Source organism: Eutrema salsugineum, unplaced genomic scaffold, assembly GCF_000478725.1.
Source record: "Eutrema salsugineum unplaced genomic scaffold, Eutsalg1_0 scaffold_4, whole genome shotgun sequence".
Lineage (NCBI taxonomy): Eukaryota > Viridiplantae > Streptophyta > Magnoliopsida > Brassicales > Brassicaceae > Eutrema > Eutrema salsugineum.
In genome coordinates, this window is record NW_006256686.1 from 13578705 (window position 1) to 13604462 (window position 25758).

General features: G+C 35.4%; 2 protein-coding genes and 1 long non-coding RNA gene across 4 annotated transcripts; 1 reads left to right on the forward strand and 2 right to left on the reverse strand.

The window, feature by feature from the left end:
* Positions 1–7130: 7130 nt before the first annotated feature.
* On the reverse strand, positions 7131–7598 carry LOC112084550. The gene has a single exon (XM_024153700.1). It carries the CDS (start codon positions 7596–7598, stop codon positions 7131–7133), a length of 468 nt encoding a protein of 155 aa, XP_024009468.1.
* Positions 7599–10739: 3141 nt separating this feature from the next.
* Positions 10740–14817, reverse strand: LOC18013645 (non-specific lipid transfer protein GPI-anchored 2). Of its 2 annotated transcripts, none has more exons than XM_006419086.2 (3): positions 14411–14817; positions 13531–13605; positions 10740–11016 (listed from the first exon to the last, which is right to left on the reverse strand). In XM_006419086.2, the coding sequence occupies exons 1-3, from the start codon at positions 14772–14774 to the stop codon at positions 10892–10894; spliced, it is 564 nt and encodes a 187-aa protein (XP_006419149.1). In that variant the 5' UTR covers positions 14775–14817; the 3' UTR covers positions 10740–10891. The 2 variants fall into 2 exon arrangements, with proteins under 2 accessions (XP_006419149.1, XP_024009563.1); XM_024153795.1 differs by having other exon boundaries at positions 10883–11024.
* Positions 14818–17955: 3138 nt separating this feature from the next.
* Positions 17956–19227, forward strand: LOC112084628. The gene is made up of 3 exons (XR_002898297.1): positions 17956–18530; positions 18839–19033; positions 19123–19227. It is a non-coding gene; the product is annotated as an uncharacterized LOC112084628 (long non-coding RNA).
* Positions 19228–25758: the final 6531 nt, after the last annotated feature.

Consider the following 25758-nt stretch of genomic DNA (forward strand, 5'->3'; position numbering starts at 1 on the left):
ACACGCTCAGACAAAGGTAAAGGCGTAAGATCAAGAGGAGTAAGTGGATTAAAACCATAAACCATTTGAAACGGGGAAAACAATGTAGTAGAATGAACTGCATGGTTATAAGCAAACTCTACATGTGGTAGACAATCTTCCCACGTCCTAAGGTTCTTTTTAATAACAGAACGAAGCAGTGCGGACAAGGTTCTATTAACGACCTCGGTTTGACCGTCGGTCTGTGGGTGGCAAGTGGTGGAAAAGCATAACTTAGTACCTAGTTTTGACCAAAGCGTTTTCCAAAAATAACTAAGGAATTTAACATCGCGGTCAGAAACTATAGTCCTAGGCATTCCGTGCAACCTAACCACTTCTCTAAAGAACAAATCAGCCACATTAGACGCATCATCAGTCTTATGACAAGATATAAAGTGAGCCATTTTTGAGAACCTATCGACCACAACAAAGACAGAATCACGACCCGTCCTAGTTCTTGGCAATCCTAACACGAAATCCATAGAAATGTCCGTCCAAGGAGAGCTAGGAATGGGTAACGGAGTGTACATACCTGGGGACTGGCTTTTGGATTTAGCATACTTACAGGTGATGCATCGGCCGCAAATTCTTTCCACATCTCTTTTCATGTGCGGCCAGAAGAAATGATCCTGGACCACACGAAGAGTCTTGGTCACTCCAAAGTGTCCCATCAAACCGCCGCCATGAGCTTCCCTAACAAGCAGATCACGAAGGGAAACATTAGGTATACAAAGGCGGTTTTCATAAAACAAGAAGTCATCACTCCGAAAATATTTTCCAGTGGCAAATTTAGAACAGGATTGATAAACTTCCTGGAAATCTGGATCGGAGGTGTAGGCTTCTTTGATCATTTCAAAACCGAGGACCTTGGCGTCTAAGGTCGAGATCAGGGTGTATCTTCGGGACAAGGCGTCGGCCACAACGTTTTCCTTTCCCTGTTTGTACTGGATCACGTACGGAAACCTTTCAATAAACTCCACCCATCTGGCATGCCGCTTATTCAATTTCTGCTGGCCCTTGAGGTGTTTAAGAGATTGATGATCCGTATGAATCACAAACTCCTTTGGCCAGAGGTAATGTTGCCAGGTTTGGAGCGCACGGACCAAGGCATAAAGCTCCTTGTCGTAGGTGGGATAGTTCAAGGTCGCGCCACCAAGTTTCTCACTGAAGCAGGCAATAGGTCGTTTCTCCTGCATTAGGACCGCACCAATACCTACACCGGAGGCATCGCACTCAATTTCAAAGGTTTTCATAAAATCAGGCAAAGAAAGGAGAGGTGCATGAGTTAGCCTGTTTTTAAGGAGTTGGAACGCCTCTTCTTGTGCCGTGCCCCATTTAAAGCCAACTTCCTTTTTGATTACTTCGGTGAGAGGCGCTGCTATGGTACTGAAGTCTTTTACAAACCGTCGGTAGAAACCGGCCAGGCCGTGAAAGCTTCGGACCTCTCCAACCGTCTTGGGACTGGGCCAGTCTTTGATCGCTTTGATCTTCTCTTCGTCGACCTGGATCCCATTGGCACCTACAACAAAGCCTAGGAACACAACACTATCCGCGCAAAAAGTACACTTTTTCAAGTTCCCAAATAATTGTTCCTTCCTAAGCACTTCTAAGACTAACCGCAAATGCTCTAAGTGCTCGACCAAATTCTTGTTGTAGACTAAGATGTCATCAAAGTACACAACGACAAAAACACCTATGAACGACCACAAGACATGGTTCATAAGTCTCATGAAAGTGCTAGGGGCGTTGGTTAAGCCAAACGGCATTACCAACCATTCATACAGCCCATGCTTAGTCTTAAAGGCTGTTTTCCATTCGTCCCCCTCTTTCATCCGTATTTGGTGATAGCCACTTTTCAAATCTATCTTAGAAAAAAGACAAGATCCGTGAAGTTCATCAAGCATATCATCCAAACGAGGAATGGGGTGTCTGTATTTTACCGTAATATTGTTGATTGCACGACAGTCAACGCACATACGCCAAGTGCCGTCCCTCTTTGGCACAAGTAAGACCGGGAACGCGCAAGGACTCATACTCTCTCGTATATGTCCTTTCTCCATCAGCTCTCCGACCTGCCGCTGTAGTTCCATTGTTTCAACAGGGTTGGTTCGATATGCGGGTCGGTTTGGTAAGGACGCACCAGGAACAAAATCGATCTGATGTTCTATCCCGCGGATGGGAGGTAATCTACTTGGGCTTTCTTCTGGAAAGACGTCCTTGTATTCCTGCAAAAGAGGCAAAACGCTGCTCGGAAGATCCGGCTCACGGTCAGTAAGGCTAGCCAAAGCATTTCTAAACATTAACAAGACAAAGGGTTGTCTCGTAAGCACGGCGTGCTTAAGTTCACTTGGCCTCACAAAAAGAGTTTCTTTCCTCACGGGTAAACTCTCTAAGGCCGTTTCTGGGGTTTTTCTCAGACTCTCAGATTTAGTGGAAGTGTTTAGAGGGTCACTCACAATGCTTTTTCCTTTGTGACTTTGCTCGAGTTTGATCTGGTCTAGATAGACTTCTTGCGGAGACAAAGGCGCTAGGGTGATCTTGCGGCCTTGGTGCTCGAACATATGCTTGTTGGAGAAGCCATCGTGAATGGCCTTGCGATCATACTGCCAAGGTCGGCCCAAAAGGATATGACCGGCTTCCATCGGCAACATATCACACATGATCTCATCCTCGTACCGTCCGATAGATAATGGAACCGAGACCTGCTTGGTGACCTTTAGCTGCCTTTGGTTGTTTAGCCACCTGAGACTATAAGGCTGCGGGTGCTTGTGCGTCTCCAGGCCAAGTTTCTCCACCATTGTAGTGCTTGCCACGTTCGTACAGCTGCCTCCATCGATGATCAGGCTGCAGACCTTACCCTTTACCAAGCACCGGGTATGAAATAGGTTCTCTCGCTGATCTGCTTCTTTTACGGGTTCCTGAGCTAGTAGGACTCTCCGGGCAACGAGCAATTCACCTTCTGCTGCTCGTTCCTCATCTTCCTCATCGTCATAAATCGGTCCAGTATCCTCTCCGTCGGACACGATTTCACCTGAGTCAAGAAGCAACATGGTTCGTTGGTTCGGACATTTATTAGCATAATGACCTTTACCTCGACACTTAAAACATTCAATGTCGCGGTGTCTAGCCGGTGTAGCCTCGGCTTTTCCTTTGAAGTCGGGTGCAGAAGAGCTGGGTTTGGAATCCGTCCTGGGCTTAGCGTCGGATCGAGATGGGTAGCTCGGCTTATCTGTAGGTCGCGAACTGGAACCATAGGCGGGTCGGTTGGTGCCTTTGCGTTTCAGCTGTTGTTCCACTAGGACCGCCTTGTGGTACATCTCTCCAATGTCCCGATAGTCCTGCAGCTCCATACGGTCTTGTATATCACGGTTGAGGCCACTCAAGAACCGGGCCATGGTCGCATCCTCCGGTTCTACCGTATCAGCTTTCAGCATTAGCCGATCCATCTCTTGGTAATATTCCTCAACATTCTTGGATCCCTGGGTCAAACGTCTGAGTCGAGTGTGCAACTCTTGATGGTAGTGGCTCGGTACGAATCTTCGTCTCATCATCCGTGCCATCTCGTCCCAAGTTTCGATCGGTCAGTCGCCGTTCCTTCTCCGGTTGGTAACAACTTGGTCCCACCAGTCTACCGCGTACCCATGGAACTCGGTGGCAGCCAGGTTGATCTTCTTTCTTTCTGAGAAGTTCTGACAACCAAACAAAATGTCGATCTTCTTTTCCCACTCAAGGAACGCATCTGGATCGGTTGTACCATAAAAAGATGGAACCCTCAGCTTCATGCCTCCAAGGTCATTGTCGTTTCGGGCTTGGACTGGTTCAGGTTCGTATTGTTCCCGCCCTTGATTGTTACGGTCTTGTCGAACCTCCTCCCGGTTATGGCCGCGGTTTGGATCTGGGTTGTATCTCTCACGACCGTGGTTCGGTACAGGGTTTTGACCACGTCTATCTTCTCGGCCGCGTCTGGGTCGTACCCGACTACCACCCGAGGTATGACCGTCAGCGTAGAATGGGTTGTCTCTGACATACTCATTTCGGTTATGATTTCTCTCCCTCCGGGTTGGGTCCTCCTGGTCACTGCGATCAGCTCCTCTGTTCCGTCTAGGCTGATCCACTTCCAATCGTTCCATACGCTGGTTCATGTGATCCAGCAGCTGAGTAATCTGGTCCAGCCTATGGTTCATAGTGACTTTTCTTACTTCCTTTGACCGAATAGAGGATGGATCTTCGCTAGAAGACATATAGTACCTCGCAAAACAAACAAACAAGTTAGTAAAAATTCTCACTAAGTGTTTCACTCGGTGTTTCACTCAACCCTCTTAATGATCTCACAAACACTCAAGATAATCTCCTCGGTTCTAAGAGAACTAAATCAAAACTTGATGTAGAACTCTAAACCAATTCAGAATATCAAGCGATTATGAAGAAAAAAGAGAAGATAGAGAGAAAAGATTTTTGATTTCCACAGATCCCTCTTTTTTTTTTTTTTAACTTTGGTTCTTCTTTTTTTTTTTTTTTTAAATAGATCTGGAATTACAAAAGAAAGAAAGGATAAGACGGAATTTGAAAAGACAAAAAGATAGATAATACCGCTTTCTTCAAGTGCGTGGCTCTGATACCACTTGATACGAATTCCCAAAGAACGGCACACACTTGGTCGGTATCGGATGGATAGATCCTTGACTCCAAACGGATTCACGGAGAAGATGCTAAGGGGTGGGTTGGAACCCGAAGATCCTTAGGCCCAAACTCGCGGTGAAAGGCTTGAAACAAGGGGGTGACTAAGCTGGCTGATTGGATCCGCGGAAAAAGGATGTTAAGGCGTGAGAACTAGGTTCCCGAAAATCCCTAAGCCCCTTTAACTACTTGAACGTCCCAACGAGACAACTGGGTGAAGGCTGCGTCAAGTTCTATGGATTGAACTTGATAAACCGAAAAGATTCAAGAGGCTAACCACCTAAGGAATCGAAAAAGTTCTAAAAGAACAAAGGAGAAAACTCAGATTTTATTTGATAAGTGAATGAATCAAAATGAGAAGGGGTACAAGCCTTTATATAGGAGGCGAAGTAGCTCAAGAGACAAACTTGGAAATGACAGAAAAATTAATAAAGTCTTGACCGAAATAAATGAACTAAAGACTGACTCTTCGGCTGGCCTTTGACTGACTCTTGAGTTGCCAAGCCGAAAATGACTCTTGCTATTCCGACCCATGAACCAGACCGCAAACCAACCTAGGTCGAGAGATGGGCAATGGACTTAACCTCGTTAAAACCCCACCCGGTAAACCCATTGGGACAAACCCGGGTGTAAGGAAAAAGAGTATTAAGCCATCACCCGGACCAGATTAGTTACAGCCGGCGTTCATGAGCACGGTCACGATCTTGGGTGATGCTGGGTCGCCTGGTCCAATCTTGATCCCATTAAGTACAGCCTGGACCGTTCCTGCCAGCTTCTTAGCTCTGGATCGCGTCATAGGTCCATCCGGTACGGCCAAATGTGCTTCCGGAACCTCGATTCCATTGTTTGGGTCATCCTCTGGGTCCATGATCGTATCACGTAGGCATATCTGGCTTTTTACAGAGCAGTTCGGCGATGTCAGCCAACGTAGTTTTGGGATCATCACCAATTAGATCCCTCCAGTAATCACCTGGATTTTTGGGGGTAGGGGGTTGGTAATCAGGGTCGTAGTTTTGGCGGGTACTCACCACAAGGCAAACCCGTGACTGTGCCGAATTCTTTGAATCCGAAATGAAATGGTTGACCACCGAAAACTATCCATAATTCGTACTTTTTTTTAGTAACGAGTTGACGGGTTAGAAGTGTGTGGATGAGTTTGCAAGAAATAGGACACCTATGCGCCGGAAGGTCGAATAAAGGGCCAAAACAAGAGGCTCTAATGAATTCAAACGCAGGAGTTCCCTTTAGCGTGTGATGAAGATGAGTAAGCAAGTCCGGTCTAGAGTAAACATTGATGTGGTTTATCGGGTTCCGGTCAGTGGCAAACAGACGGGTGGGTAGTCCTAAATCCGGCTCCATTGCGATAACTAAATAAAAAAAGGTAGAAAAATTACAAAAAATCTTCAAGTACATCGGATCGAAACAACTCGAGAAATATGAAAAACAGAAGTCAAAAGTACTTTGATTAAGTTGTTAATTTTTAATTATAGAAGAATTAAAGAAGAAAAATTTATTACTTAAGGAAATCCACAAAATCAATTACTATCAAGAACTAGGGTTCATGGATGGCGAGTAGAATAGTAAGTTTCACGCCTCGGGAAAAAAAACAGTGCCGTAGGAAGAGATAAATAGAGTAAAGTGTGTACCTAGCGAGGAGGAGATAAAGATGGCGGTCCGGTGGGCGGAGTCAAAGATGGCGGTGTTCTGGGAATGACGGAGGCGTAAGAACGGAAGTTATCCAGAACAACGGAAAAATTACAAAGGCAGTAAAAAGGAAAAAACGGTAATAAATGAAAAAAGTTTTATAGTGAGGCATTATATATATCCATGCGTATGTAATGTTATGGATTGTTGTGCAGATTAGATATTTCGTACTAACATTTAAATTTTGCAGAGGCGTGCTGAGTTAAACATATTGTACATCCATCAGTCATAATGTTTGAGAAATGAATTACGAACATATGGATGACTGGTTATGGAATATAGAACGGCTATAAGATATCAAACTGTTATGAGTAAGAGGAGTAACACATCCATGAATATCCATTTGGATAAGGACACATGGACAATTGTCGAAGGATACAGGAGCGTTGTATTTGTATTAAGTTTCAAACATAACAAGTCCATAAGTGTGTCCATTAATTTTATGACTAATGGTTACTAGGAAATTACAAGGATATATATATATATAAATATGGGACTATAGCAGTCAAATTCATTTGTTGACTAATGTAGAAATATATCAAGTTTCATTCATATAATAGAAATATCATCAAGTTTCATTCATATGAAAAACAACAAAAGAGATAAACATGAACGACAACAAAATTATACTAAGAACATCCCAGACAACAGTTGACATCAAAGCAAACTAAGAACATCTGGAAAAAAAATATATAATTATAGAAGCAAACTAAGAACATCTGACACAAAAGCTACTTCTTCACCATTGTAAGTATCATTGCTGCAATTACAATGAATCCTCCCCATGAGACAACCACAAATTGGCGCAACAATTTCTCCCTTTCTTTTGATGCCATTGCTTCAAATTCACGCTTTTTCTTCTCCTCGGCAGACATTTCTGCAGTAACATTTGCTGAAATTCTCGAATCGATCCCTTGCTGAGTTTCTCGAAGAGTGGCTTCAAGCTCTCTGATTTCGTCTTTTTGACGACGAATCTGCTCTCTAGCCTCAATTAATCGAACCTTCTGCCAACCATAAGGTTTCTCTTTGTCCGCCCACATTGAGAACCCATGAGTATCACATCTGAAAAACATTCTTCCAGGATTCTCATCGGTCCACGACTGGGTCATTTTCGTCGGTTTTCTGCAGTGGCAAAGAGGAGCTTCTTGGTGGTTGTAGTTCGAGTTGAATGAGTTTGCAGATGATGATGAGTTTTCCATTGTGAGTGTAAAGAAATTGAAAGAGAAAGTGATATGTGAGATTGAGGAGTTAAATGATTTAGGGTTAGATTTTAAGAATCGTTTTGGGGAAAAAAGACCATCGAAACCATTGAAAAAGGGGAGGTGATCTTGAAATCCAAAAGTGAATGTTTATATGGATATTAATTATATCGTAAGGACAAAAATATCTATTCGTATAATGACACATGGTTAAGAAAAATTGTAAGACTCGGCTGGGGAAAAGAACGAAAGAATCCATAAGTATATGTGTATATGGATACATTTTAAGATATCCATTTCAGAAATGACATATGGTTAAATATGTAGTGACAGATAGTTATCCATTTATGTAATGATATATGGATACACATATATATCCATAAACTTTTTCAGTGAGGAAACATGTGTAATTAAATTGATTCATAATCTACAAATTGAATTTGTAACCAATTCTGGGTTTAGTTTGAGCAATCTAGATTTCATAGACATGAATTTGTAGACCAAAATCGATTGATAATTGTAAGGTGGCTAAATTTTGGTGTATCTAAGTTAAAGACTATCTATTTCAGTGAGGGAACATGTTTAATTAAATGGATTAGTAATCAAAAATTGAAAGCGTAACCAATTCTGGGTTTGGTTTGAGCATTCGAAAATTCACAGACATGAATTTCAGACCAAATCGATTGATAATTGGAAGGGGGAAATATTTCTGAGTTTTTCGATAAAGTGATGCCATTTCGTGTGCCTAAAAACGCGAACGCTGAACTGTTCATGCGTGAAATTTGGATGATATCGAAATATCAGTGAGATTCGTGTAGCAAAACGTGTGACTGTATTCTCGGAATCTGAGATGGAGATATGGAAAATTTCTGAAGAAGAATAGAAAGAATTCGTGGATGAGGTGAAAAACTGGAAACGAGCAATATCTTTAGAAATTTGCGATAGAATTATTTTCACCAGAGACACAGGACAAGAAGACACCGGAGAGGGAAGAATGATGATCGGAGAAGAAGATATAGGGCATGGTGAAAATAATATTGACGATGAGAGTAATGGTAAAAAACGAGATGGTAGTGAATAATGGGTAAGTGTAGATGGAAGATATAATTGGGAAAAAGGGTGTACCAAAATGAGATAAGTCCACCAAAATACTGAAGTGTCTTTGGTGGTCATAAAAAAGATAAAAAGTATATGTGGTGGTAGTTATCTCTAAATTTTATATATAATTTCTATATCTTTAATAATTTTTAAAAATAATAATAGAATTTAAAACCTTTTTAATTTGCAATGTTGAAGTGAACCAATAAAAAAAGACACAGAATTTGTTTATTCAGTATTAATATTAGAATTTGTAAATTTTTTTAATTTTGAATATTGATGTGGACCAATAAAATTGCTCTTTTAAATCTTATCTAGACATACTGAGAAGCATTTAGCTTCAAGCTTTTTAGTATAAGAAAATATGGTATTGTTTGTATCTAAAACATATTTTATAGTATTTTAGAAAATTAACAGTTTATAAGTTAATAAAAACAAATAAAGTAGAGACATCCATATTAATTTTAAATATATTCAAATAGAGACGTACATATTAATTCTTCTTCTTCAATCCGAGCCCTAAACCAAGTTTCCAACAGAACGATTCCCAAGGAGCTACAGTATCAAAGACTCGTCATCATTTCCCTAATCGACCAATTATGTGGCGATTCGATCCAGATTCTCCATTTCCGCGATTCTCTCTATGGGAAACAATATTCCCCATGAAACTATTTATCCCTTCTTCAATCTCCTCATCAAGAATTGATACTGCGTCATTTTCACTTCCGAAATTTACCTCCTTACGCTCAAAGAAGTGAACTGATTCTGTTTGTAGCGTGGGATTGTACAGAAAATCTGTCTTCTCGATTGACTCAAACGGCAGAAGCACATCGGAAGCTACGTCGTACTCTTTGTTCGCAAAATCCATCAATGCCAAAATTCACCCAGAAACATAGACCGTATCAGAAAAAAACTGATAAAAAAGTTAGCAATATCAATTCCAAGATCAGTGAAACCACCAATTTTGTAGAGATATATATAGGTGTTAAAATTGTTTTTCGAAGTGATATAAATTTGTAACTTTGCTTTTATGCGGATTAAAACAAGGTCAAAATTTGAGAGGGATTTAGACAGATATGATAATTTTGGTCCGGAAATAGATTATCTTTCCTTTTAACATGATTCTGTATTCACTCTTTTATTCATTCCAGACTTTGTATGCTCTGCGAGCTCTCTCTAAACTCCTTATAATTTTATATTTCGATTAATACAAATCCATTTCGTCGAATTTTGTTTTATTTACATTGGTGTACTTTACAAAGGTTCTTGCCCATATTTCATTTATTTACAAGTTACTCTAAATTCTCAAGTGTGGATTTAAGGATTTACGATGTGGTTTCACATGTTCTATTTTGTAATATTTTAATTCATTATAGATTAGTTTGTAAATATTTTTTTTCTTTGTTTCAGCTATGAATTTATATTCTATTATTTAAGGATTCATTTTTTTTAAAAAAAGAAATTTTATTTATAATTTATTACATTAAATATTATTACAAGTAACAAAGAACAATTAAAATAAGAACTGATACAATTGTCTTTCAAAACTACTAAAAAAATTATAAAAGTTTTTTATTTTGAAAAATTAAATATTATTTTTTATTTTTTATTTTTATTTTTATATATAAATAATTTTATCAATAAAAAAATCTATTCAAAATCTTGCAAATTTTTTTATTATAAGTTGTATTATTGTATTGAAATATATATTAAAACAGAAGTTAAAATAGATTAAGTTTAAGTTTATATTTTAGTCTATTTATAACACAAATAGATTAGTCTGGTTTGACAATCCTATTTATAATAATTAGTTAATAATATTATAAATTTTTTAAAAATATCAAAATAATATATTTTTTTTAAAATTACTCCACTCTATAGAGCCGTTCATCTATAATAACATTTCATAATAAAATATTTTTCTAAAATTGTTTCAGATATACTTTTGGTATTTACCAGAACGTTTTAAACATACCGGTGCCTAAATTGCAGAAAGTTTTTTTTTCTCAATTTTTTTATGTCAACCTTTAATTAATTTTATTGTAAGACAATAAACTTTATTCAATAACATGAACGAAAATAATCCATGGATACACAAAGTAATAAATTCAGGAAAAAAAACCTACAATAGAAACAATACTCTTTTAAGAAAATACAATACGAATAATGATGGTGCTATTAAGAGAAAAAATAAATCAATAGATATAAAGTGCAAAAGATACGGGAAAAATCATAAGATTGAGAAAATTATATGGTGAAGTGCTTGGTGCTGCGCTCGTTTTGCCAACCGAAGGACCCGACGCAAATCCTCCTGGTGATTCTGTACCTCTCCAAATTCAGTTATCTTATTAGTATTCAAAATGGATTGCTTTTTTTTCCCCTGAATTTATATATCAAGATAGAACTGTAGAAAACGCTATCCCTTTTAAAGAGGGAAGGATGAAATAAAGTAAAAATAAAATAAATAAAAAAAAGATAGAATTGTGGATGAACTATACTGGATCAAATATGACAAACATTTCTTCTTCTTTTTTTTTTTTATGTTTACCACCAAAAAAAAATCTCTACATGAATATTAAACCAAACATTCCTGTTCTGATTATTACTGTCTTCATTTCGATTAGTGGTGGACATTGGACAAAAGTACAAAACCAAACCAAAATAAACAAGATTCGGAAAAGTCAATCTCAAGAAATATAAATAAATCGAAATAATAGTAAAATTCACATAAACAAAAAGAGGTACTTACAAAAAGACAAAACAAAATTCCTAAAGTTGCTGATTGTTTTAAGTGTGAAACTAGATTCTAATCTATGCATCCGCACAGAAATATTTTTTGTTTGTTTATCAAAAATTTAATATAATTTATGTGTTTTTATTTTATGTATAGAAATAATTTTTATAGAAATAATTTTGTTAATAAGTGACAAATTTTTCTTTTTATATTTAGATATAATCTGTTTTGTACATTAATTTTTCTAATATTAAATATAAATGTAATTATAAAAACATAGCTATAAACCCACCCGTTCATATAAATCTAATCCGTCCACTTATATTACCGCATTTAAAATTTTAGACTGATTGATCATGATAGAAATAGACAATAACATATTGTTTATCATCTATGTAGTATTATTTAAATTTGAATATTGATATTATATCTAAATTAATATCTGATTTATAATTCTTGTAAATAACAACTGACTATAACAATTAATCTAATCTATTTTAGGAAATTCAAACTAATCTAAAATTTTTTAAATTTTCAAAACTATTTTAAAAAAAAAATATAATCTTTTATTAATATAAAATTTTAAAGATTTTGAATAACTCTCTCAGTTTTATTTTATAAGTTGTTTGGAGGTTTTTTCACAATATATGGTAACAACTTTTACTTTTGTTGTATATTGTGTGACCAATTATATTATCTAGTATTTTTAATGATTAGTTAAAATATTTGTAATTTCTATATATTAAATAATATTTTTTTAAAGAAAAGTAAATATTTTAATAGTTGTGTTTTTAGCCAAAACAACTTACATTATGAAACGGAGAAAGTATTATTAATGTAAAATAAAATAATTTTTTATTGATATTTCATGAAGTTAACATATATATTAAGAAATTAAAATTAACCTAAAATATTGTAAATTAATATCTATATTTTCGGAATTAAACATAAATATAAAATAAAATGTATTTTCAATAAAATAAAGAGTGTTTGGATGTAGTGAAATGTTATCTACAGAGTCCAAATGTGTATCACTTTTAATAGTATAGATATGTTAAAATGACCCTTTTGTGGTTTTTGTGAAACAAAGAGAATATTATGTAAAGTGTGTTACGAGGAAAATAGTATACTAATAGTTTAAATTTACAAGAAATCATATTATTTAAAAAAACACGGAGCAAAATATGACTATCTTCTGCCGTTATGCATATTCTCTGGAAAAAAACAGACCAAATACCTACAAAGTTTTAACTTAATTCATCAAAAGGAAAAGAAAATAGTCAAGTTGGTTATAATTTCGTGTGTTTTTTTCCTAATCGGACTAAATAAAAACAAATCGAACCAATTCACATTAGTCCACAAGCAAATTTTTTTTTTAATCTATACTATTAAAATAGAAACATGTTTTGTCTTCAAACAGGTTTTACTTAGTTTTCTACTATTATGTTTTTAGATAACTTTTATTTATGTTACTAAATGAATTAATTTAATGTAATATTAATAAAATAATATATTTTTATTTTAATTTTTAAACAATTTAGAAAATTTAAATTTGTTATAGATTTCCTTAAATATAGGTTATATTATTTTAAAAAATCAAAAATAAATTATTCTTATATTTTAGATTTAATTTAAATATTCAAATTTCAATGATATTTTCAATGAAAAAAAAAATAATATATTATTGTATATTTTATTAAATAAGTCTAAAATTTTAAATATTTAAATTTAAAATGTATATAAAATATATAAATAATATGAAAGGACGGGTTATAATTAAGATTAATATAAATAGACATGTTCTAATGACAATTTTATAATTGTTGTACTTTTTGAATTAACATGAACAAATGGGTTAGAATAATGTTTTTCTAATTATGGTTCTATATATATTAAATATAATAAATTAATAGAAACAAATTATATATAAACAGAAATAAATATTTATCACTTAATAGAAAATTATATCTAAACAAAAATAAAAACATAAATTATATTACAAAATTTGATAAATTAAAAATAATTTCCGTGTAGATGCACATTATATAATCCAGTTAACTTTATGAGCAAAATATACACTCATAAAATTAAATCGTTTACCTGAAGTTGGAGCGAAGGCTGGGGAGGCTTCCTCGTTGCCCATAGGTTCAGGTGCTCCAACTGGAACTCCAAACACTGTTAAAAGAAAAACAAAATAATAACCAAATACGAATTCTCTTATTATATATTTCTTAGGTCATCCATCAGTATGAACTTGCTCTTTGAACTGCTACTTAATTACAGATTATAAGCAAAATCCGTTTCCTTACATTATGTGAATCTGAACTCATATTAACGCGCGTCCATATGTACAAAAAAAATCAAGACAAAAAGATTGAAAACATGTGACACTTTCGGGGAACCTATTAAATGTGAGAGTAGCTGAGTAGTAAACTAGTTAGGTAGATAGTGCGGCCAATACATATCACATTTCCATTTAAATTATTTTTTTGAAAGCTTAGTTTTAATTAAATTCTAACATTAGTAAGGCAAGAAGAAAGCTGTTCATATTCTAACATTAGTAAGGCAAGAAGAAAGCTATTCATAATTCATATTCTAACATTCGATAGATCGTTCTGTTGGTATAATATGTAAATTTATATAAATAGCTAGGAAAAAAAATTAATGGTGTGACTTCAATAACATAATACATCTTTTCTTCAATAACAAAACCATCTATCAACTAACATAATACATCTTTGGAATTCAAGTAAAAATGTTTTAAATATCTCCCAAAAAAGTTTCAATAAATTTTCATCTCATTTGTAGACTGATCCTAACTTCTGATTTTATAACTTTTCTTTCTATATACAGTGAATAAGTTCATTGGTAGTTCTATAACTATATTTGCATGCAAGAATATTATTGATGAAACAACTTCCATAAATTATAAATAAATAAATAATAATGATCAGAGACAAGGTTGAAATTTAAGACTTACGAGAGCAGAGCGAAGGAGGCGGAGTAACGACGCCGCAAACTCCGGGAAGTTTAAGAGCCTTCGCCTTATCAATCTTGATTCCATACTGAGCCGCCATATCACCGGCGAGTAGGTAACAGAGGCATTGCGGCGAGGTTTCCACAAGTCCCGCCAGCTCCGGGCAACACGCTTTGTCCGGCTTGGCCGCACCACCGCCGTCTCCAACCTGAACGTACGAGAGACAGTCCGTCATGTTCAAAAGATTCGTCATGCAGTCTGGTGCAGCCGATGGTCCTGACGAAGGAGATGGACCCATTTGTGATGACACGTGTCCTGTTAGCGACGCTGCAATCATAATAGCGGCGATTACTGTGACGTTGGACATTGTTTATGCGTTGGTCTGACTTCTGAGAGAGGATTTGTGTATAAGATCTTGTAAGCGAAACAATCTTTATTATAGGTTTTTAGTTAGATGCCATTAATGCGTGTTTATAACTACCACCTACTCTCTTTATAAATTTTTCTATATTCTATAATTTCTTTAAATTGCGTCAAATGCTTATTAATATTTGCCGAATTCTCGGACTCTTTAAATGTTGTGCGTCTTTGAATTTCTTAGTTCGATTTATGCGCTGGAAGTTTTCTGATGGAGAGATGTATGGGGTTCGGGGTCAGAACTTTTCTATTAATCTTAACCAAAAGTATGTAGAAAACTTGTTGTGGTATTTTATTTTTTAATAACCAATATGATCCAAGCTTTTACCTTCCGATTCATTTTTTAGTGTGAGTTAACTGTCGACTAGTCTATTCACCAGATTTTTAATATATTTAATAAAGTCTGATACCATATAGAATGACTAAATGGGAATGGTTAGTTGTTAAGGTGTTAAACCAAACAAATCAATTATATTAATCATTGATAGTACTAGAACATCGTATAAGAAATTTTGATAGTACTTTGAAAGCCATCATAATCATAACAACCTCTCAAAATCGTTACATCATCAAAACTAAAGTAACGAAAAGCCATAATTGTAAGGAAATCAATTACTACAATAATAAATGTCGGAATATATAGTAGTTTGCTATTTGACTACCATAATCTAACGTTGAATCATTTTCTCTATACGAATACCAAATTTTATAACTTCGCATAAACTCTCTACTAAACAAGTGATTCATAATGTAGATATAAAAACAAATCTATTATTCCAATATTTATAGGATATGGACAATACATTTTACCGGATTCCAATGTTGTTGATTGGTTTGACGCAAATTCTATTAACTATAAGCTAACATTTTATGCAAATTCGACTGTAGGTCGCCTCGTCACTGGATAATGCTAAGGTTTGTCCATATAAAATTAAAAATAATAAAAGTGATGTGCAGAAGACATGTTAATGATTTCTTTTTTTGCAATTGTGTGAATGAGGGTGAAACGGGTTTTATAGAGAACTTTTCAATTGTTAGACTACGAACGTCTGTATCAGTTAATAAGAGGTTCCCAAAAAATATTATATTATTATTTTATGAATTCTAACTTTATTATAGAATTAATTTTTAATTTTTGCGAAAACGGTAAAATATTAAGAAAGAGATAGATGTACATTGGGTATCTCATGTGTATTGAGTTGGCAGTTAATGCATCGGAAAGCGTTAGAACGCATTAAAGAAAGAGCACATGTAATCCTATTATATATATATATGAATGGTAACGGCGGTGCAGGATGGATTTCACAAATCTTCTTTTATGTTACCAATCCTCAAAAGTTATTGTAACTGTAGTGCGTTTTTCTATTTTTAATAAATATATGAATAGTAAAATGTGGTTTTAGTTTTACGAAGAAAAAATAAAATTTATATAGAATAATAATTATGCTAAGTTTTTGATGCGGTTCTATTTTTATGTGCAGTTTTCTATATTACAATTAAATTTTTTATAAATATTAATATACTAACTGTATTTATAAAAATTATGTTAAAATTTTAAGAATAACAAAAATTTGAAAATTATAGAAAAATTATGAAATTAATTAAATGGATCAATACAGTTTTTTTCTTTAAAAAAAAATTATGTTTTGACCATTTCTAATTTATAATTTTACTAATATTTTTAATATATTTGTTTCTGAAATATCTATCAGATTGCATATATATTGTTTTTCGCTAATTAAATAGTATTTTACACTATTTATTTTGTATTTAACGTACAAATAGTTTTTTTGTAAGTATCGCAGTTGAATTACTCTTCACATACCACAATTGAATTTCTTCTGTAAATACTGCAGTTGAATTCTTCCGTACTTACTGCAATTAAACTGTTCCGCACTCTAAAATCGCTTTTTCCACACAATCAAATACACTGTTACCATTCAGACCTATAATAAGGCAAATATCTTGGACAAAAAAAAAGGCAAATATCAAATACATATACAGTATTAGCATTTTTCAGAACGACATCATTTTTCTCAACATAGATACAAATGTGAATACATGGCGATATATAACTCTAGGTATAGGTATAGATGTAATTATTGAAGCCCCCATTCTATTACCAAATAAGATAACCAACCACATGCCCGTCTTCATAACTTCCAGCTGTTTTGGTCTTAACGTTCGTAACGCTATTTTTTGTGGTTCTCAAATAACGTTCCCCGATCTAAAGTAAAGGTATTCTTTTTTTCTCCTTTACTTTTCTTAACATGATGAGAAACAAAACCAAATCCAATTATACTGAATCATAAATTCATAATCAAATCAAATATTTATGATAATGGATCTGCTGTCTTACGATTTCATGTATGATCAAGCGGACATAAATGATAAGCCAAAGATAACAATTTGACAGAAAAAAATAATAACAGCTGAAAATATATTTAAAGTAAATTATAATTTTCTGTAAAGAACATAATCTATTATATAATAGGAGAGTTTTTTCTCTTCCTAAGGTGTCCACATCAGCACTCTTTTCCTTAAAAAAATATCAAATGTTCATTTATTGAAAACATAACTAATATTTATTACTATATTTTAATATTATATATAGAAAATAATTTCACTTGATATAATATAAACTAATCTCGATAACTATATTCTCAAGACACAAAACATTTAAAAAAAAACCTCACATAAACAGAATATACAATTTAATTTGCTCATCAATATCTTATGAATCCTAATTCTCACAAAATGAATATAACTAATATTTAGTACAATATTTCAATGTTATATATACAAATAAATTTTGGTTCATATAGTATAAACTAATCTCACTAACTATATTCCCAAGTCACTTAATATTATTAAAAAATTCCTGAGGTAAGCAAAAAATTCAATTAATTTTTTTTTCAACGTCTTCTAAATGTTATTTCTCACAAAATGAAAACTACGTATAACAGCCCAAACATGACAGAAAATGAATAAAGTCATCCACAACACAAAATTTCTTATAAATAATTTCTTGCATTAATGCTGCTAATCCGGCATAACTCTTTGGCATTGAATTTAGTATCTTCCTGATGACTTGGTGATTTGTCTTTTGTTCTACTAGTAAGCTCAGCTGGTTCACAATCTCCTGGATTTTATCAGTATACTCTTGAATCTTTTCTTTCACGAACCCGGATTTTGCACGAACACGATTCCTTCTTTTTTTTTTCTTTCTTCACGAACCCGATCTTTACACGAACGTTTCTGCAGCGGAATTGGTTTCGAGCACAAAGTTTGCACGAAACGATTTCTCTAAAATAGAACACTCAGGACCTTGGCTCTGATACTATGTTGGAATATTGAGATTTTTCTTAAAACTTCTCTCTTTATTAATTTTTTTTTTCTTTCTCTCTTTGATAGATATTGTGTTTCTGATATAGAATACATTAAACCTTAATTCTAAAGTTGTAATTCTAAACAAGAATAGTAAATGACTAGTTCTTCATGATTTCCTTTTTACCTAATTTCCTTTCTCCATTTGCTCTTTCTTGATGATTTCCTTTTTGTTTGCTTTTCTCCTTTTCTTCTTTTCTTCTTCTTTGATTTTCCTTTTTACTTAGTATTCCTTTTTCTTTGACAAATGAATCTGTTCCAATAAACCCTAGAGAGGTCGATTATGAAGTTTGGTTATTCCTCTTACTAAATTCGATCTGTAAGTTCGTAGTTATCTTAATATCTCCCCATTGTGTCATCGCTAATGTGACTATAAAGGAAACAGTTACAAATTAAAAATGGAAGTTCTCCTTTTTTTTACATGCTTTTGTATCACTGTCTCTCATTTGCCCTTTCTGGGTAGGTCTTATTATGCTATATGTTTGTCTCTACTAGATTTAGGTAAAAGGAGAATTCAAATTGAATTTATTGCTTTCTTTTACAATTTGTTTTGGCAATTTTGATTCTGGGTCTCTTGTGTATAGGATTATGTATTGGGCTAATTTTCCGTGATGTTTTTGGGAACAGGTGTTTTAAACAACTGGAAAAATAGCAATGTCGAAGCCGATCCTGCTTGTCTTTCTACTGATTATACTTATAGTCACCTCTCAGTTTGAATGGAGACAACCACTTGTTGAGCTGAGACGATAGTACTGAAGTTATCATCTGCAAGAACCATATCAGAAGCTTCTTTTGCAACCTGAAATTGTACAACATCATACAGTAAGTATCAGAAAGTACATAGCTTGGTCCATCAAAATCGCAAATTTCAAAATCTCAGTTTTGCTCTGTTAACACAACGTCGTTGAAAGGTAACTGATGCAGTAACCAGCTTGTAACAGAAACAATAGCAAATCTCAGACAGGGAGCAAGCTGTGAAAGAGAAGGTACTGATTCCAAACTCTTTTATTAAAAAAATGAGTTGGCAAAATGCTAGTCATTTCTGTTTTGCAATGGCGTAGTGACACTTGCTGTAAATGTTTGTCATTTCTGTTATATATTAATGTTTATCATATCTGTTATATGACAAATTCAATGGCAGATAAGATCAAAGCTTGAAATTTAAACACTCTAATTGCTTGTCATATATGAAAGTTTGAATAAAATCCAAATTAAAATATCAAAGGTTGCATACTTCACGCAACAAAACATTCTACAAATATATTGCCCAGTTAATTCTTAGCGGCAGAAATCCTGTAAAACATTGAAGTCCTGGTTAAGGGTCTTCGCTTATCTCTTCAAACAAAAACGTGAGTTTCATTATCTTGTAACAAATTAGCACTTCGTTACCTGCAACCACCAATCTCATACCAGAATACATAGTATTAGCGACCATCTGGTCATGAGTATATTAAAAAAATGTATTATAGAGATTGAAAATTACCTTCTTGACATCAGATTTCTTCTACAAACTTCTTGTCCAAGTTCTGAAACACTTCTTTGAACACTACATTCATCGTTTTTCTCTGAGACTTTCCTTCTTTGTCTACAATAAGCACTTTCAATCCCTTTTTTGATGTGACCCTAGATAACGCCACATATAGCTGTCTATGAGAAAAAACTGGTCTAGGCAAAAAGAGCCCCACTTCTTTAAGTGATTGTCCCTGACTCTTGTTAATAGTCATAGCAAAAGCAACATACACTACAAGAAATATGTACATTCATAGCATACGAATAACGCTATGAAAGTACTTTCATAGCATTTTCATAAACGCTGTATCTGCCGGAGCTATAATAGAGTACACCCCTTAATATAGCGTTTATGGAAAGTGTTATTATATTCATATATATAATAGCATTGTTATGATGTTATTATAAATGATACGGTAGCACAAATTAGACGCTGTATTATTAAATGTTGTAGCTTTATTTTTGTGTTATTGACACTTTTATAGTAGCGTGGTTTTATAGCTACATTCTAATTTACTATAAGAGAAATTCATTGCTGTTGTTAGTTGAGTCGTAGCATTATATTTTAGCTCCAACATCATATACTGTAGCTATTTTTTCACGCTGTATTGTTTAGTGTTGGAGCTGTTCTTACGTGCTATTGAATTTGGCGATGTAGGTTTTTTTTAACCAAATACGATATATCCAAAACCTCAAGAAATGCACTTACTAAATATCAAAACCTGGTAAACAAAAATTGAAATGCATCTGCTTTTCCATATAGAAGAACTGAGTACTGGTTAATGTTTCAGCAACATACAAGCATTTCCAACAAAGAAAACCATAAACACATATCAGGTTATGTCTTCAACGAAACCATCCTTAAGTTCAGAGAAGATAAAAACTAAAGTATCAGATGACTACTGCATTTAGACGAGTACCACTTTATCCTCTGGCTAAGCAATAGCTGTTCCTATTGCATCTTCCATGCACTCGATCTCAGACGAAGGCCTCCATACGCAAGCATCTTTAACTTTGACAACATCAATCCACACCTTAACTGCATTTGGACCCAAGGGAACAAAATGTACTGTTTGAGGTGGATCGTTTGTGGACCAACGTCCTTCAGCAATCACTCGCTTCTTTCTAGTAATAGCCATCACCAAGCACTTCTTATTTTCATTCCCCGTTTCCATTTGGTTGGATTCCTGTAGCGAAGACATTTTGAATATATAGCTATACACGAAATCAACAAATCCAAACAAACCAAACAAATGAAAGTTTAGTAAGAAAACCTACCTGAGTTATAGGAGTAGAACTTTCTAACATTGCTTTCATTGGTTTTTTTATTGGAGCTGGTGGAGTTGATTCAGAGTTAGCAATAGGAGAACTCGTTTCAGGACTTGCCTCAAAGATTACTCTATTAGCAGGCCAGGCGACAAAGGTGTTGACTGAATCCTCCAAATCTAAGAACTCAGTCGTTGGCCTCCAGAGGAAGGTATTTGGGCATAAAACCACATCGACGAATACCTTCACTGCATTAGGTCCGAGAGGTAGTCCGTTGACTAATGCTTTTGGCTCTCGAGAATGCCAACGACCCTCTGCAACAACTTCCTCGTTAGTTCTAGCCCAGTCAAGCAGCTTGCAGAAGTTCCGAGAGCTAGTATTAGGACTCTGTGAAGCAGTAAACAAATGAAACCATTGTCAAGCATTGCACAGTTTTACTTTTACTATAAACTCTACTATAATATTCCGTACTGAAAGAATATTTACCAGAGGCGTAATGTCTTCTGGTTCACATCCGCTGCTAAAGGGAACCACAAAATTTTGAGGCCATGCAATCATCTCTCCAACTGCTTGCTCCATATTAAAGACGTTGCGAGCAGGTCTCCAAAGATAAGCTTCTGGCTTAATCGCTGTTTCCACCAAAACTTTGTACGAGTTTGGGCCTAAGGGTATACTGTTGACAAATTCCCCAGGCTCTTCAGACAAAATACGTCCTTCACCAACTTTTTCATCCGTTCCAGCCCAGTCGAATAACAGACACTTCATTTGTAATTTCATGTTGACACTCTGCAAACGTTAATGGTGAATTGTAAAAACAGATGTAAACATATGACATATATTTTAAATGCTAAATAAGACAAAACAAGAGTTTACTCTTGGCCTTCGAGTATAGAAGTGCTTTCGTATTCAGTATTTCGTTCTTGTCTACCTTCGACACTTGTGGTCTTCCTCAAGAAATCTCTGCAGAACTGCATACATTCCTCTGCTAGATATGATTCAGCAATACATCCTTCCGGTCTTGCAGGATTCTTGACGTAGTCTTTCAACAGTTTCATGTGTCTGGTAGGAATTAAGAAGACAAGAATAACGATAATGGAAGATGAAATATGCGGCAAGCAAACTTATCAAAACCCTTGTATAGACAACTTATCTCTCGAAAGGATACATCCATCGCAAGTGCACAGGTCCACCTAATCTAGCTTCCCTCCCAAGATGTATACACAAGTGAATCATTATATCAAAGAAACTAGGTGGGAAAAATCTCTCAAACATACAAATAGTCTCAACGATTTCGTTTTCCATTCCTGATATTTTCTCCCTATCAACAACACGTTGACATAGATTGTTGAAGAATGCACATAATCGTGTAATGGCTATTCTAGGCCCTTTCGGTAAAAGACCTCTAAGTGCAACTGGTAAAAGTTATTGCATGAGCACATGGTAATCGTGTGACTTCAATCCCATTGTCTTAGACTCTTCTAATGATACGCACCTGGATATATTGGAGCAATAACCATCCGGTCCTTTGAACTCATGTAGACGCTTGCAGAATAGTCTCTTCTCTTCCTTTGACAAAGTCCACGGTGCTGCAGGTAAGTAAGTTCGTTTGCCTCTGGCTTTAGGATGTAACTCTTTCCTAATACCAAGGACTTGTAGATCTTTATGAGCATTAAGACCGTCTTTTGAATTTCCACAATGCAGCAAGGTGGAAATGATGCTCGCTGCAACATTTCTTTCTACGTGCATAACGTCTAAGTTATGTCTGACAGGGAGTTCCTATGGATTGCATTTAGACATGTTAACTGAAAGTCTTTAAATTATGTATAGTGTATTTAACAAATATAAATGAAGTTGTAAAATGATAACATACCTCCCAGTAAGGAAGATTGAAAAAGATAGATCGTTTCTTCCATCTAGATAATTCTTCTTCATCTACTTCCTCTTCCTCCTCTGATTCGGATTCTTCGTCTTCACTATCAGCTAATGACTCCGCAGGAATAACCCTTTTTCTTTTCCTTCCAGCTTGTATAACATTTCAAAACTCGTTTTTGTAATTCTTCAGCAACACAGATATGTTATGACCCGTTAGAATCCTACCCTTCCTTCCATTCAACTTTTCCATCGAACCATGCCTTCTTCCCACGGTAACTATGCATGGGTGATAATCCCTTTCTATGACACATGTAAACATGCTTCCTGCTATTAGGTAACCATAAACTATCAGTATGCTTTCCACATAATGGACATCCCATCTTACCTTTTACTCTGCAGCCAGCCAGATTTCCATATGCAGGTAGGTCACTAATAGTCCACAATAGCATTGCCTTCATTGTGAATGTGGTTTTACTGAATGCATCATACGTTTGCTCTCCAATGTCCCACAATCGTTGGAAGTCATCGATTAGTGGCTCCAAGTACACATCTATACTGTTGCCAGGTTGATACGGTCCAGGAATCAACAAGGAAAGCACGATATTCTCCTTCTTCATACACAAGTCTGGAGCCATATTATAATTCACCAACAATACAGGCCAACAAGAATACCTTGTATTTTTCATGCTGAATGGATTGAAACCGTCGGTAGATAGACCTAGCCGAATGTTCCTTGATTCTGCGGCAAACAACGGGTACTTGGAATTCATCTGGTCCCATGTTACGGAGTCTACGGGATGACGCAGCTTTCCATCATTACTTTTGTTAGTAAATGCCACCGTAGCTCCTTAGCAGTTTGCTCTGACCTAAACATCCTCTTCAGCCTCGGAATGATGGGAAAGTACCTCAAAACTTTCTGAGGGACACCTTTTTTAAGTTCACCGGTTTGGAAGTTAGTCTTCCATCTTGATGTCTTGCACTTGGGACAGTTGTCTAACTTCTTCAACCCCTTTCTGAAAAGACAACAATCATTAACACAGGCATGGATCTTCTCGTACCCCATATGGAAAGACTTGAGGAACTTCTTCACGTCATACAACGAGGTGTGAAGCACATTATCCTCCGGCAACATACTCGGCAGTGTCTCTAACAGCTCGTTGAAGCTCTTGTCCGACCACCCATTCTGAGTCTTCAGCCTAAACAACGATACAATTGCTGATAGCTTGCTATGGCTGGCACAACTTGGATACAATGGCGTTTCGGCATCAGCAAGTTTAGCTAGAAACTCGTCTTCTCTCTTGTCTAAACCTTCAGCAACATCGCATAAGTCCGTCTTGTTAGCTAACTCTTCATCCAAGTATTCGGCAGCTTGATACAACCCTACAATCTCCTCGTTCCACTCTCTTATCACTTTCCTTGCTTCGTCAGACCCACAGTTTACTTCCCCATGATGATACCAATCAGTCCTTAGCTTGTACGTCTCATCCATTCCTCTTGTGACCAAGTGATCCACTACATCATTTTTAGAATGATGGTCTACGTTTCGACAATCAATGCACGGGCATATAACCAAATCACAATCTCCTAAGGCAGAGGCAACTGAGTTCACAAAATTCCTAGCACCAATCTCATATGCAGGATCCGCTCTTCAACATATGCATGTCGATGAATAAAAAAAGTCAAAACTATACAGGTAAACTATATAGAAGCACATCTACCCTGAACACATGTTTATTAAGTGATACCTGCATAGGTGAACCCATGCCTTGTCCACCATTGTATACTCCAACCTTAATAACAATTGTTAGCTAAACGACTCAACCCTAAACAAACACCCTAAAAGTACTCCGGAAGACAAAGTAGAGTTCAATATAAACGAGTTTCGTAGCAATTCTGTGTAAACCCTAAACCGATTAACGAGTTACATTTACCTTGATTATCGATGAAATCAGACACGATTGAGCTTTGTTCGCCTATGTATTTGATGTCTTCTCGCTGTCTTTTAGTTTCTCTTCAGCTTCGAAACCTCAAGAGGGAAGAAATGAGAATGAAAGTGTAGTAAGTAAAACAAGTATAAGAATTAAATGAATCGAATGATGGAATTACATTTAGGGTTTATGAAGAGTGAAATTGGAGTTACCTTTGCATGTGCGTCGTCTAGTTTCCCCTGAACTTGACAAACAACTCTGCCTCAATCGCCGAAAATTTCCTGCTAAACCCAGAAATCTCCAAAATCGAGAGCTTAACTCCAACAGGAATCAAGATGACCTGATCTAAACCCGAAATCGACACTGGTGAAAGAGATTTCCGACGATGAGGGTTTCAGAGACGTCAGATTGTTAATCGGCTTGATGAATTTGAGATCACTCTCTTCTCTCGTAAACCCTAGAACTTTCTATTTTTTGCTCACCCGAGAAAATGGTTTTTTTTTTAGTCGACAGAATGTTGTTATGTTTTGTCTATAACATGAAATTTTTACTAAGTGTTGACGGGCATAAGTGTTTTATGCGAGCCAAAACCTTTTTTTTGTTCCCGCTCACATTATTTACTCTTTAGCATTTTTTAAGTGCTATATTAGAGTACCCAATTCCGAAAATGACATTTAATAGCAGTTACAAATATTACGCTATTAAAATGTGCTATCAATAAGCATATTTCTTATAGTGATATAGTGGGAATTGTCTACGCTTCATTTTGAAAGGAAATTTGTTGTCTGATGGCGTAATAACAACCTTCGGAATCAAGACTATATCACCAACTATCTCATGTGATAACAGTGCTAGTAAAACATGATTTGCCATCTGTGTAATCTCTAGTCTTGTGCTGTTGCATAACCGTCCTTTAGGATTAGGATCAAAGTTTCTGAGCAACATAACAGGACTAACAATCTTGAGACATAA